Below are 12,629 nucleotides of genomic sequence, written 5' to 3' on the forward strand. Positions count from 1 at the left end.
AGCCACACGCTAGGACTCCATACGGATCCCCGGGGTCTGCAGCAGCTTCCCCGGGGCACTGATAATTACCAGTCTCCGGTGAATCCTGAGCCTTCCTAAAGGCTCAAATTACCAAAGTCTAGTTTCTGGAAGTAATTGCAACTTACAGAAGAAGTAGGGCAGCTGTTTCTGAAGTATTGGTAGTCATTAGGCAGTTCCCAAAACCACTCGGGTGAGACATCAGACACTGTATTTGTGGTCCCAGAGAAAAAGCTCCCCTTTATGAAATGAAAATTGCCTTACAGTTGTTCATCAACAGCAAGTATTTCATTCTGAGCAAGCATTTTTTCCTGACAGACATGCACGTATCCAACAGGCCAGTTTTTCTGAGGAATTACTTTACATCTATAAAGACTGAAGAACAAACCACACAAATCTGTATCTGGATTCTGGAACCAGTACAGGCTACAAGCAGCCAAGGCTTCAGCAGGACACGCTTGTCTAAAGCTTATTTTTCACCATTTACTCTTTCATATAACATGTTTTATAATCAATTAAAATATCTTCTCTAAAAATAATTTTAAAAAAATCTTGTCAACACAGCCCACACTACACTGTTCCTAACACCAAACTGGGACAAGAGAAATTCAGGAGCCAAGAGTGGCCCAGAATGGCCATCATCTCAGGGAGGGGACTTCATTCATCGGAGTCCAGGTCACTGTCTCCTGCAATGGAGTGAAAGTCCTCACTGTCCTCCTCATCCTCAGATAGATGGACCTGACTTAACACACTTGGCCCAGAGCGCTGCTGCTCTTCTTCCTCCTCCTCTTCTGAGATTTCATAGCCTCCAATGCTGCTGAAACTCGTGTCTCTTGTGTTGGACTTTGGGTCTGGTTCTTCGTAGCTGCCATAACTAGAAGAAATAAGAAAATAATTTCAAATGAGCTGCTAAAACCAGCAATTCTGTATTTAACTGCTGTAAGAGTTGGCTTGAAGTCCTGTGAACACTAGGGAATCACTGTGCATTTAAATTCTGTCACTGGCCAGCTTTTTAAAAGAAACTAAAGAAAAAACAGCTCTCCAATGAAATAATTCCAGTATCTTCACTCCACTCTGATACACTCCAGGCAGGAAAAACTGATTGCCCCAATAACTTCTGTCACCTTCACTGCAGACAGAAAGTGCAGGAGTGTTTTCAGCCCATTCCCATCTTCTCTAGAACTTTCTGTTGACTCTTGCCTGCCAGCCCAGCTACCTATCAGCTCTGGTGCCTGTGATTTATTAGGCAAATATCAATAATGGCACTAAGGAACTGAATTCCACAAGTAAAAGAACAGAGAATCAAATACTTATACCCTACAGAATGCCCAGAGAAGGGAGAGTAGGTTGCTATTCTCTCGAATGCAAAAAAATAAAGCTGATGTTGTACTTTTAATTTTCTAATAATTTAACATCTTCCAAAATACAGAATATGCATATTCCTGTACTTCTGGACTTCAACTAAGCCGCTGAATTTCAAGTGAGGGCATGATTGTTCTTAGAGGGGAAAAAAAAAAGTTAATCTGCTAAATCACTTTTTAACTTCAAAGGCATCTTGTAGTTTGAGATAGCTTGTAAAAACCTTTATTTGTTCTGGCATCAAAAACTACTACGTATGTACAAGAAATCATCTAATTTAAAAGAAAAAACTGTGTGTTTGGGTTTTTTTTCTAATTTAACTGATATTTTTATTAAGTGAAAATCTAACAGCAACCCCAAATTTCTGTCAGTAAGAATAAATGGTAATTATGGTTGCGACAGTAAGAACAGTCACAAGATAACTTTACAAAAAATATGATATATTCTTCAGGTTTTTATGATGAAAACTTCAAAAATTTTTAAGAGAAGGGATTTTAACCAGCTCTAATTACCTGATATTGCTGTCCTCCATAACATGAGATGTCTCCCCACCATCTCCTTCATAGGACATCATGCTTTCTTCATTGTCCATGCCCATCCGTGTGTTCTCTTGAAGAACATGAGGCTGTTTGGGTCTCACTGCATTGGGCTCCACATCTGAGTCACTGCCACTCTCACTCAGCTGGATAGCTGTGTAATGAACCAAAGTTTGGTCAGGAGCTGCCAGGTTTGTTCTGTCCCTTAGACACCCACTGTGTGTGGTTCAAGGCTGCAGTACTGACTGTAAGGAATGGTAACAAAGTCCTGTCTCCACAAGGCAGCAGAAAAGGTATCTGGGAGGTGGCACCACCTACTGAGTGCCCAATTCTGATGTTATTCCAAAGCAATCTCATTACTACCATTACTCAAAAACGCCTTATGTCTTTGTGACTCTTCCAGAGTCTTGTCTACTCTGGAAAATTCCCCCTTCTTCCCTCCTAATAATTTTCAGAAGTCATTGGTAAACACCACTATATGCTTTTCTGCTTAAGTTTGTATTAAAACATAGAAACAGTCTGCATAACCGCTGTACACCTCTTCCTGTTTGTGATACCAGTGTTTTAACATTAACATTTTACATTTAATATTCATAACCCTGTTTCATATCAAATTAAATGTACTTTTACTAGACTACCCATTCCTGGCTCTGCATACCAAATCATACTCACAGTGTTTTCAGAACCATTTGCAGTTTCACTTTATGAAATACAATCATCAGGATCTTGTCTTAACTCTGCTTTCATGTGTGTCTGTACTTACAGCGTTCCTATTCCACTTTTGTTTTCAGTCCCATTTGTGTTCACCCAGTTTCCTCATCTTGCCCCTTTGGTCTCTGCTCTCTACTGCATGTTTTTGTGATGGAAGCATGAGATCAGCTGGTTCAATCAACAATCAGAAAAGGACACTTACACGAGAAGGGATTATCTCCCTCTTCATCACTCCCATCATCATCATCCTCTCCATCAGACATAAGCAAGTCTTCATAGAGGACACTGGCCTGGGGCTGCTGGGCTGATCCTTCTTCTTCATCAGCAAGGTCACCATCTGCATCTTCAACTTCCTGGGTCACACAAACAGGGATGCTGAAGATCCAGCAGCATGCTGTCATTTCTATCATAGATTTCCCACTCTGTCCACTCTGAAGCATTCCCTCATTTCACAGTGCTAACTTTTCCAAACTGCATTTCAGAGCCTGTCTCAGGGCAGCAGGCACAACAGACAGCCCTGCCAGTCAGCAGTCACACTGTGGCTGGGATTTCTGTAAATATACTCACTGGGGCTGGAGTCTTAGGCTTGCCATCATCATCCTCATCAAATCCTTCAATATCCACATCAGAGTCTTCCTCGCCCAGCCTACCTCTGCCCTGGCGCATCTGGATGGGAACACAAAGAGCAGTGACACTGAGGAGGGCACTGCTGGACACCACCCGGGGGGTGAGGGACACCTGGGCCACAGAGGTGGGTGTGGGAGTACAGGAAGGGAAAGACAGAAATGAAAATATATGTGTATCACTCTCAGAGCAAGGATCCTTTTTCTCTTTGTTGCAAGATCAGAGAGCACAGTCTCCACACTTCGACCTGGTGTGCTCATCCTTGAATTGGGAATCTCCAGCCTTACAGACCAGAGTTCTTTGTTCAACTAGTTATTTCTGGAAAATAGCACTAGGCTGTAAAATAAAGTGCTTATTTTCATAATATATTTCAAAAGCATACAGCATTCTTCCCCCAAATCTTTCCCTGTCCTTCCCTTCCCGTTCTTCCCACAGTCCCCATGAGTCCAAGATGAAGAGGACATGCAAGAATCTGTCCCAAAGACTATAAATTTCTACAGAAAGCTTGAAGACTTCCAAATCTAGAAGGCATTCACAAAGCTACAGATGGCTACAATACTACACAGAACTATTCATAACCAATCTCTGCCTGCATTGTTCAGAATAGCTCTCACCAGTCTTTCTGGTACCACCTTCAGTCTTGTGGCTCCTCACCTTCTTCATTCTCCTGGTAATTTATTTTCATGGTCCTATTACTGCATATCCTTCTGCTATTCCCTCTCCCTCAACATTTATTGCTTTGTTTAATACAGAATAAAGACTAAGGAAAAATATTCTGTGGTTACTGTAACAAGTTCATTTAATCCCTTTAACCTGTCTGCTTTTCCTTTTAAAATTATAAGGTACCTACAGTGGCAACCATATGTTCCAAGCTCCTAATTGTCACTGGATGCAACCATAATAATCTAATTATGATCTTGTGAATCTGCAGAATATCCTTCACCATTTCCTTATTGAGAATTAACAAGGGATTGCATATTAACCCTCTGTAGCATGAGTCACCAGGTTTCTACTTCCAGAAGCAGTGAAGCAAACAAATACCTGGCCTTAGGCAGATTCTTTTGCAGCTTTTGATTCTCTATTCTTTGTTTTGCAGTGTCTCAATTCCCAGTGCTCTTTAATTTATTTTTTTTTACTTTTGCCTCAGAGCAGTCAAAATGAAGAAAATCACAACTTTTGGAAGTGATTCCCTTCTCTGCTTAGAAAACCTGATCTTGTCACCTGTTTCCTACAAAGCCATTACCTCCTTTTAGTAATTTGCTCATACAAGACAACTCCCCAACCAGATGAGAAAATGGAGGATTCTGACCTGAGTTCCTCGCTTCCCTGTGGTAGTGATGGGAGTGTCCATAGCAGACAAATTGCTTTCATCTTGATAGAATGAAGCACCATGGGACACACTGAGGGAAGGGCTGGTATCATACAAATCTGGTGGCTAAAGTATAGGTGGAAACAGGAGACAGAACATTCTCAGGCACTGAACTGAGACTGGAACAGGATCTTGAGAGGCAAGACTGGGATTTCAGGACTAAATGCATCTTTTTGGCACAGCGTTCATATTATTACACACTGTTTAGTCAAAATGAGCTAATTATTCTTAAAGAACAAATGGGGCAAATGCAATGGCTCAAAACCTCAGCTTTGAAGTTTGCCAAACAGCAGATTTTAAAACAGAAGTCAGTACTTCTATACAGTGCTATTCTACAGAGGCCAAAATCACAAATGGGCTCCAGAAGGATTCAATAAATTTACAGAGAATAGACCTCTCTGCAGCTCATGAATACAATGGTCCAGGTCCAACACAAGTTTAAGGTGCCTGAACAACCAATTCCCAGAAGCAGAGAGGCTTTGCTGTGAAAATGATCACTGCATGTTTGCATCCACCTACTTCTGTTCCCTGCCACAGACAGGAGACTTGATTACATCAACCTTTGGTCTGACTCAGCATGGCCCTTTTCATTCACTTCCTTATAATGGGAATGGTGTTGCAGCCCCAAATGCTCCAATCAGAACTGGGAAAAGTCTAGCACATATGAAACAGCAAAGCTTCAGCTTCCAATCAGTCCTATGTAAGTCACTGTCTCAACTCCTAAAGCTGACACAAGCAAGAAAAAGGGGGTTTGGATAAAGTGTTCCAAAAGCCAACCTGCAGTTTGCATGCAGATTGACCTCTGAAGAGTTAATGAGGAACTACATATTCGGATTTTAATAAAGTCCCCTTACAATACACAGTGCATAGATCATGACAATACTGAAGGTCTAAAGAACAACGGCAATAATTCTTACATTAGGCAAAACAGGCTTCTTAAGATTTTAAACAGACATGTAAAGCTCTCAACTGTATTTGATTTTTATATCCTGGAGGCCAACCTCTGAACACCCATATGGGGAGATAAATGTTGGCTGTCACAACTGCATTTTAAAAAGGGAACTAAAGCCAAGCAATTCCCCCAGACCTGCCATCCGTGGCAAGTTTGGGAGTGTACGAAGTGGGACTGTACCTTCAGCCAAGAAGCAGAGGGAAAGACTGGCCTTCATGTGACAAGTTCAAGGCAGAAGCTCAGAGAGCTCTTTCCTCTTAGCAAGGACAGTTCCCTGCTCAGGCCTCCTTTCCTCTCTTCTGATCACCAGCTTGGAATAAAATCAGACAAAGTAACATTGCTCTTGGGAAGGAAACCTTCAGGTAAGAGAATGGCATTTTTGTTCCTCACTCTCTGATGCACTGGCATCACCATTGATGCCATTTAATTCTTGAAATATGTCAACAATACTTTCAGTAACTCATCTCCAAAGACTCTCCTGCAGACCAATACTTCCTATTGGCAGGAAGGTCTTTTACCATGATACTCAGTTTTAGTATTCCCAACCAGTTGAATTTTATCATGATTTCTAGCAAACACTTTCTACCTTCCTCAAATGCTACATTTTGGGTATTTTTGTGGGGAGAGATGGATGGGAGAGTGTTAAATATTGCCCCAAACCCACCTGTGTCCTGCTATCCTGGCTCAGCCATACAGTCTCGTATACTTCTTGCCTAAACATATTTTAAACTCTATTTTATCTTAAAAATAATCTTTATAAGATCTTAAATTGTTCCTGAACTTCAAGCTCTTCTTTTCTGCTCTGACTTTGCTAAAATTAAATGCAACTTTCCAGATGTAATTACATCAGACTTGCACAGAACTGAAAAATTATTGGTCTACAACTGGGCTGAACAACTGCAAAGAAAGCTTTGGTTTGTCTTCCTATACCACAACATTTGCATTCTATCACTCAATTATCAACACAGAGATCTTTCCCAAGGCCTATGAACTTTTTCAAATAAACAAAAGGCACATCTCAGACACTAGGATGACATCCCCTACTTTTCTAGGCAAATTCTGAAGTTAATTCTAGTTTTCATTAAATAACATGTCCTTCCTGGTGGAACTTCTTAACTGATGTTTTTTAAAAACAACCAAACAACCCAAAATAAGAAAAATTATTTTAAAAAAAGTCTAAGTAGCTTATAAATCTTTGCCAAACTGTAAACTTTGAAAAGAAGCCCAGTATGAACATGCTTTGGAACACATAGAAAATACCTGACACACTAAATAGCCTGCTATAAAATAATGATAAAGGTTAAAAAATGTTATTTTCCACTAGAACTGGAACAAAGAGCTGCAAAGAATCCCAGCAATGAGGGTACAGTGGGACTTTGCTGACCTTAGGGAGTTCCTTTACCCACAGCAATGAGCCTTTCCAACAATACCACTACCAAACAGCTCCCTGTTTTGTCCTCATGTTCTCCTTACCTGTCCACTGCTTGACTTCTGAGTGTTTCTAAACGTTACACTTGCACAGTCCTCAACCTTCCAACCAGCACTCAGCTGTACCTGACTGTACACAGCTCATCTGTAGACCAGTTCTACAACTTGCTTGGGGAATGTCTCTCTTTGTCTTAGGTACCTCACTCTCTGAAGCATCACAACTGCTTCTCATATTTTTTCTTAAAAAGCAAGCGTTAACACACCATCCAACAAGATACTCTACTGAAAGACAAACTGCAGACAGATGGAAAACATGAAACAAAGAGGAAAATCGGGATCAAATACCCAAGAGATTGAAACTAAAAGTGAAAGCCTTGCTTGGTCACTTGCCTGTGGAGTGTAGGGACCAGGGGTCATAGGATCAAGACTTTCCAGATCTGCCTCCTCCAGTGCTGCTTCCTTAGCAGTAGAGATGTCCCTCTCGAGTTGAGTCAGGTGCTCATCATACTAAGAACAAAAAAGCTTGCTAAGGTTGCAGAACAGAAAATTCAAACTGTAAATATTCCACTGAAGTTGTCCACATACCTCAGCTAAAGTCTGGTAACAGATGTTTACAATCTCCTGGGCTGTTTTTGTGTACTGGCTGTCTGACCCTGTAGTAAGAAACAGATCTCTTTATACATTCTGATATTTTTTCCAATTCCAGCTGCCAAGACAGCAAGACAGGTTTTGGTTACACAGGACCCTAAATCCCAACTCCTGATGTAAAGAGAAATACAAAGCAGAGCTAAAAATAGCACAGCCAGTTCGTTCCAGCATTAAAAGTGTGATTTAGGACACAGGAAGGTTGTACCCTGTGTCAAGGAAATTTCCAGAAACAATCATTGGATCAGAGATGTGTACTGAGCAAGCAGAACATCCTCCCCAAATGTAACTGCCTCATTCTGCACCAGATGGTAATAAAGCTCGATGTGACAGTGAAAACAGCACTGTTAAAGCATCTCTTTCCTCAGGAAAGGAAAACAATCATCAAGTTTATGAATCACAGCTTCAGACTTCAACACACTTTGGCAGTACAGGTGCCCAGATGAATTAACTTAAATACAAAAGGCAGCTGAAGCCTCATTTCCTCCACCTACCATTGTACTTAATGCTGTTGGCAAGGATGAGGTTAACATCATCCAGGAAAGTCTCCCTGTTCTGGTATTTGTGTTTGGAGATATTCTGGAAGAGAATTGTCACCCAGTGAGAGATCAAGTCCAAACACCTCTCAAGAGACTGCTCAGTCCAAGCTACACACCTTGCGGATGGTCTCCAGATCCATTGGATTAGCAATCACCTTGTAATAATCAGGAACAAACTTCTTGTTAACTGGATGGTGAAACGGCCAAGACTGAAAAAAAAAAAAAAAGAAAACAGACAGGTTTAGAAAGCTTCTGTGTAGAATGTTCTACAGTTTGAGCTACAAATGTCATAAAACAAGTCTGCAGAACTGATTAACACTCCAAATGTGTTTGAGGTATTTATAACAAGACCTCTTGAATCCAATCATTAGGTTCAGGAGGGACATAGAAAAAAGATCTACCAGCTGGATTTTTAACTAGGCCTGTTGATATCTATTTGAAAGTAAGAACATATAATACAAATTGATAATTTTACAGAAGACTGTTCTATTTAATAGCACTGTTTTCTCCACAACAAGATCAGCACGTTTTGCTCATCACACAGTCACTCAAGATACATACATCTGGAACTGCCATCATCTTTTGAGTCACAATGTTATCCAAAATGAAGGAAAAGGCCACTTGATCATCATCATCCAGGAGAGGATTGATTGCTTTTTCTAACCGAGCCAGTTTATCTTCCTTCTGCAAAAGAAGTAGGGAAATTCAGTGGCTGACCCTAAACTACTAACTGAACTACCATGATACTCTGTCCCAGAGAGACTCCCATGCACCTTTTTATGAAAACACTTGAAACTAACAGGGGGCAATAGTCAAGATGTAAGCCTATATATAAGATAAAGTAACTAGAATAAGAAACAAGCATCTGTTTGTTTTTTTTCTTTAGAAAGGCCTTAATGGGAACTGATTAAAATGGTAAAAATTCAAATACCTTCTGGGCTAGGAGGAAGAACTCCCTTAATTTTCTACTACTGTCTCTAAACCCATGTGTTCTGCCTGTGCACATCCTCTATTCTCGAAGTCTTCAACCACCCTGATCATCCCTCCCCTTCCATTGTGACCTCAACACATTCACAGAACTTGCCTCTTTTAGCTTTTCATCACACAGGTCAAGCATGGACTGGGATATCTGTGTCAGTGAGTGCTTTGGCCCTGCAAACACACACAGCAAGTGCAGCTTGATTAAAAAGGCCCATGTCACAATATGGTTTATCTTTACCCCTAAAGAATCACTGCTAATATTTCTGGCACAGTTAGGAGAATATACTCAAGTATATTTTCAATACACACAGTTATTCAAGTTCAGCATACATTTTATATGAGAAAATGTTATTACTAGTAAATAACATTTCTGGCATACATTCTAGTAAAGTTTGGAAACCCTTTGGAAAGCAGCTGTGACCAACTGGCCCTCAAGCCCACCACCCCTGCCAAATATTCACAGTATAAATCATGAAATTTCTGTTTCCTTCACTAAGTCCAGTCAGTGAAGCAGAAGTGACAAGGAAGGCAAGATGGACATTTAAGGAATATCCAAAAACCCACAGCTTTACATAATTTCAGGATTCCTCAGACATGGAAACAAGCATTTGCAACAGAACTATGAAAAAAATGGATCTTACTTATTAGTAAAAATCAGGGATTGAACTGTCAAAATAATAAAGGAAGCAGCAAAGACACAAACTCAGTGCTGTCAGTGTCACCCTCAATGTTGCATAGCCTAGACAGTCTCAGTGCAGCTGGGAGGTTTTTCTGTCAAATTTGTATATTTTGGACAAAGATGTTTCTATCAGCAGTCAGAATAAAGCAAATGAATCAGCATTTTTCCCCAGCAGATACATGCTCTACCACAGAATCTATGCTTTTATTTTAAACCAGATTTCTTTCAATTTTTTAAACTAGTTTCCCAACCTTCCCAAATGGGGAAAAAGTTTATTACGACTAAGAATCAAAATATGCAAAATTATGACAGCAAACTCTACTCAAAGCTGCATGCTCCAAGGCACTGGCTTCAATGGGTGTGAACTATTCCTATTTGCATTGAAAGATTCATTCAATAAAGCATAATAATGTAATCTACTGAAAACAATATTTTACTTAGCTATGGAGGAGGTAGGCGGGACTTGAAACATGCAGAAGTCCTCAGTCATTGAGCCACCCCAAGACACAGACCCGTAACTGGACTTCAATTACCACATCACAGTCATAATTTACATTATTACTGCTGCTACATGCTGGAATTCACTTCTTTCTTGCTTATTAATTAGTTCATTAACATTAATATAACCTTTCAGGTATATCTGGAAAAATATACATTCACTGTTGCCATCTGGAAGTGAATTTGTTCTGCTTTTATGTTGCTTTTGTTGACTCTAAATGTTCCACAGCTCATCCATGCAGAATGTATTAGCAGAAGCAGGATTTCCCTGGGGTTTTACCATTGTATGTGGCACTGTTCTTCACAATGAGCTCCAGGTGCTCCCTGAACTCCTCCCGGGATGGGTATTGCCTCTTACGGACGTTTTCACGCAGGGTCTGTAAATCCATGGGCCGGGTAATGATCTTGTAATAATCTTTGACAACTTTTGGATTTACAGGCGTGTGAAAGGGGTATGTCTGAGGAGGAAAAGAAACAAATGGTTATTAGCACAGTAATAGCACAGCTAATTTCAGTTTAACTTCCACAGCTAAACAGGCACTAACATATAAAACCTTTACACAAACAGCTCCTTGACTGCACCAGGGAAAAAAGAATAAGCTCAACCCCATGATGGAAAACACTTTCTTCCACGCAATATTTTCTAATACCACTATAAGAAGGAAAATCTCACAGAGAATATGTGGTATTTTCAATTGCAGTACAAAAGTCAAGAAACTGAATTTCTAAATTCTCATTTCAACTCAAATCTTCCATTTAATCTTTTGATTTTGCAAGTTTCTGGCAAAGTCTGGTCAGAAAAGAGTGAAGGAGAGATCTTCTCCAGTGCCACATATATAAAAGCATTACACACTGCTACATTTCATTAATCTTGCACCGGTTTTGTTGAAAAAATATTTTTAAAAAATCACATATGAGCTTTGAACATGTATCCATATAAAACTAGTAAAATTCTGCTGTCTACAACAAACACCTTACTTCAACCATATTGCTTGAGATGCAGGATTTGGGTGTCGTAACTTATGATTTGGGTGTCATAAACTCACATTGGGAAGATCCCTGATGTCATTGATGATGCCCTCCAAGATGGATGAGAGTGTCACCATGGGATCTGTTCTCCGCCGGTGGATGGATTTATGGGGACGCTGAAAAATCAGAGGCAGAAAAATGAAGGCAGTTCCAAGATGCAAAACATTTACTCACAGAAATCCTAGACAATTTAGCTTATTAATTTTCTGGGCAGGCACGAGGAGGTTGCGCAGGAGCAGTTAAGGGCCTGGTCAGCTGGCACAAACAGAAATGGAGGCGCTGCAATCAGCTCAGTAACACTCCACTCACGTTGAGATAATCACAGTGCACCGTTGTCCCTACGCGACGCTTCTTCTTTGGAGGAAGCTGCTGCTTAGGAAACTTCAGGACCAGGGATTTCCTGCGAACCTCATCAGCACTAGGCACAAACAAAAAAGAACAATACTTCCTCCAGCCCTCACGTGAATCAAGACCATTTGTCCCCCAGTACTGGCTTTGGTTCCATTTGCCATAATACCAAATGTTCATTTGAGATACTGTACTAACAGTTTATGTAAAGCCCTGCAACTTTATTCCTGCGACTAATATACATATGAGTATTCTGCATTAAGCTCTACGTTGTTTATTCTTATTATCTCACCAGTATCTCTGCTTTTTCCCTTACCTCTCGATCAATTGTTTTCCCAGGACAATTTTTGTTCCTTCAACTTTGATGAGTTCTTCATTGTCATTGTGAATGACTGTTTTTTCCAGCTCTTCCTCCTGCTCCTCTGTCATTGCAACAGGATTAGAAGGTGGGGCATTTGTTTGGTAGTAAAGAGGACAGAACTTATTAGTCCTCATGTGCCCGATTGCACCACATGCTCCACATTTTAGCTGCAAAAATAGAAGGTGATAGATCAGAATTCACATATGGGCTCCTTGTTTTGAGGCAAAGCATCATTAAAATCCCCCAGTAAGATCTTTAGTACATCACTAGAACAGAAAATTTCTCCAGTAGCCAGAACCCGTATAGATATGCTTACTTTCAAGTCTGGACGCTCTTTCATTTTCTTGGGCTTCTTTTCTGGAGGGCCCTTGAGTTTCTCTTTCTCTTGGTTCCGCTTTAGCCTCCGTAACTGCTCCTGGATCCTGCGCCGCTCCTTCCGCATCTCCTCACGGTGCTGCTCATCAAACAGAGCAAACTTCCGTCTGGGTGGGGGAAAAAAATACAGAAATTTTCCAGCCTGGTTCATGATTTGCCAGCTCCTCCTCTGCCAGC

The 12,629-nt window shown here is 40.6% G+C and overlaps 1 protein-coding gene across 2 annotated transcripts in view; it reads right to left on the reverse strand.

Annotated features, from left to right (window-relative positions):
• Nucleotides 1-212: 212 nt before the first annotated feature.
• TAF1 (TATA-box binding protein associated factor 1) overlaps nucleotides 213-12,629 on the reverse strand; it is a 29,475-nt gene continuing 17,058 nt past the window's right edge. Inside the window, exons 25-40 of one of the 2 annotated variants that reach the window (XM_038164789.1) lie at nucleotides 12,394-12,559; nucleotides 12,033-12,244; nucleotides 11,678-11,786; nucleotides 11,386-11,484; nucleotides 10,620-10,797; nucleotides 9,266-9,333; nucleotides 8,743-8,865; nucleotides 8,298-8,390; nucleotides 8,137-8,221; nucleotides 7,583-7,650; nucleotides 7,388-7,504; nucleotides 4,558-4,683; nucleotides 3,192-3,290; nucleotides 2,827-2,977; nucleotides 1,890-2,067; nucleotides 213-892 (exon numbers count right to left, since the gene is read on the reverse strand). In XM_038164789.1, the coding sequence (XP_038020717.1) occupies nucleotides 676-892; nucleotides 1,890-2,067; nucleotides 2,827-2,977; nucleotides 3,192-3,290; nucleotides 4,558-4,683; nucleotides 7,388-7,504; nucleotides 7,583-7,650; nucleotides 8,137-8,221; nucleotides 8,298-8,390; nucleotides 8,743-8,865; nucleotides 9,266-9,333; nucleotides 10,620-10,797; nucleotides 11,386-11,484; nucleotides 11,678-11,786; nucleotides 12,033-12,244; nucleotides 12,394-12,559 (2,089 nt within the window). In that variant the 3' untranslated portion in view covers nucleotides 213-675. The remainder of the gene's footprint in view (nucleotides 893-1,889; nucleotides 2,068-2,826; nucleotides 2,978-3,191; nucleotides 3,291-4,557; nucleotides 4,684-7,387; nucleotides 7,505-7,582; nucleotides 7,651-8,136; nucleotides 8,222-8,297; nucleotides 8,391-8,742; nucleotides 8,866-9,265; nucleotides 9,334-10,619; nucleotides 10,798-11,385; nucleotides 11,485-11,677; nucleotides 11,787-12,032; nucleotides 12,245-12,393; nucleotides 12,560-12,629) is intronic. The other variant, XM_038164790.1, reaches the window with a different exon arrangement.

The sequence above is a fragment of the Motacilla alba genome, chromosome 4A, assembly GCF_015832195.1.
Source record: "Motacilla alba alba isolate MOTALB_02 chromosome 4A, Motacilla_alba_V1.0_pri, whole genome shotgun sequence".
Lineage (NCBI taxonomy): Eukaryota > Metazoa > Chordata > Aves > Passeriformes > Motacillidae > Motacilla > Motacilla alba.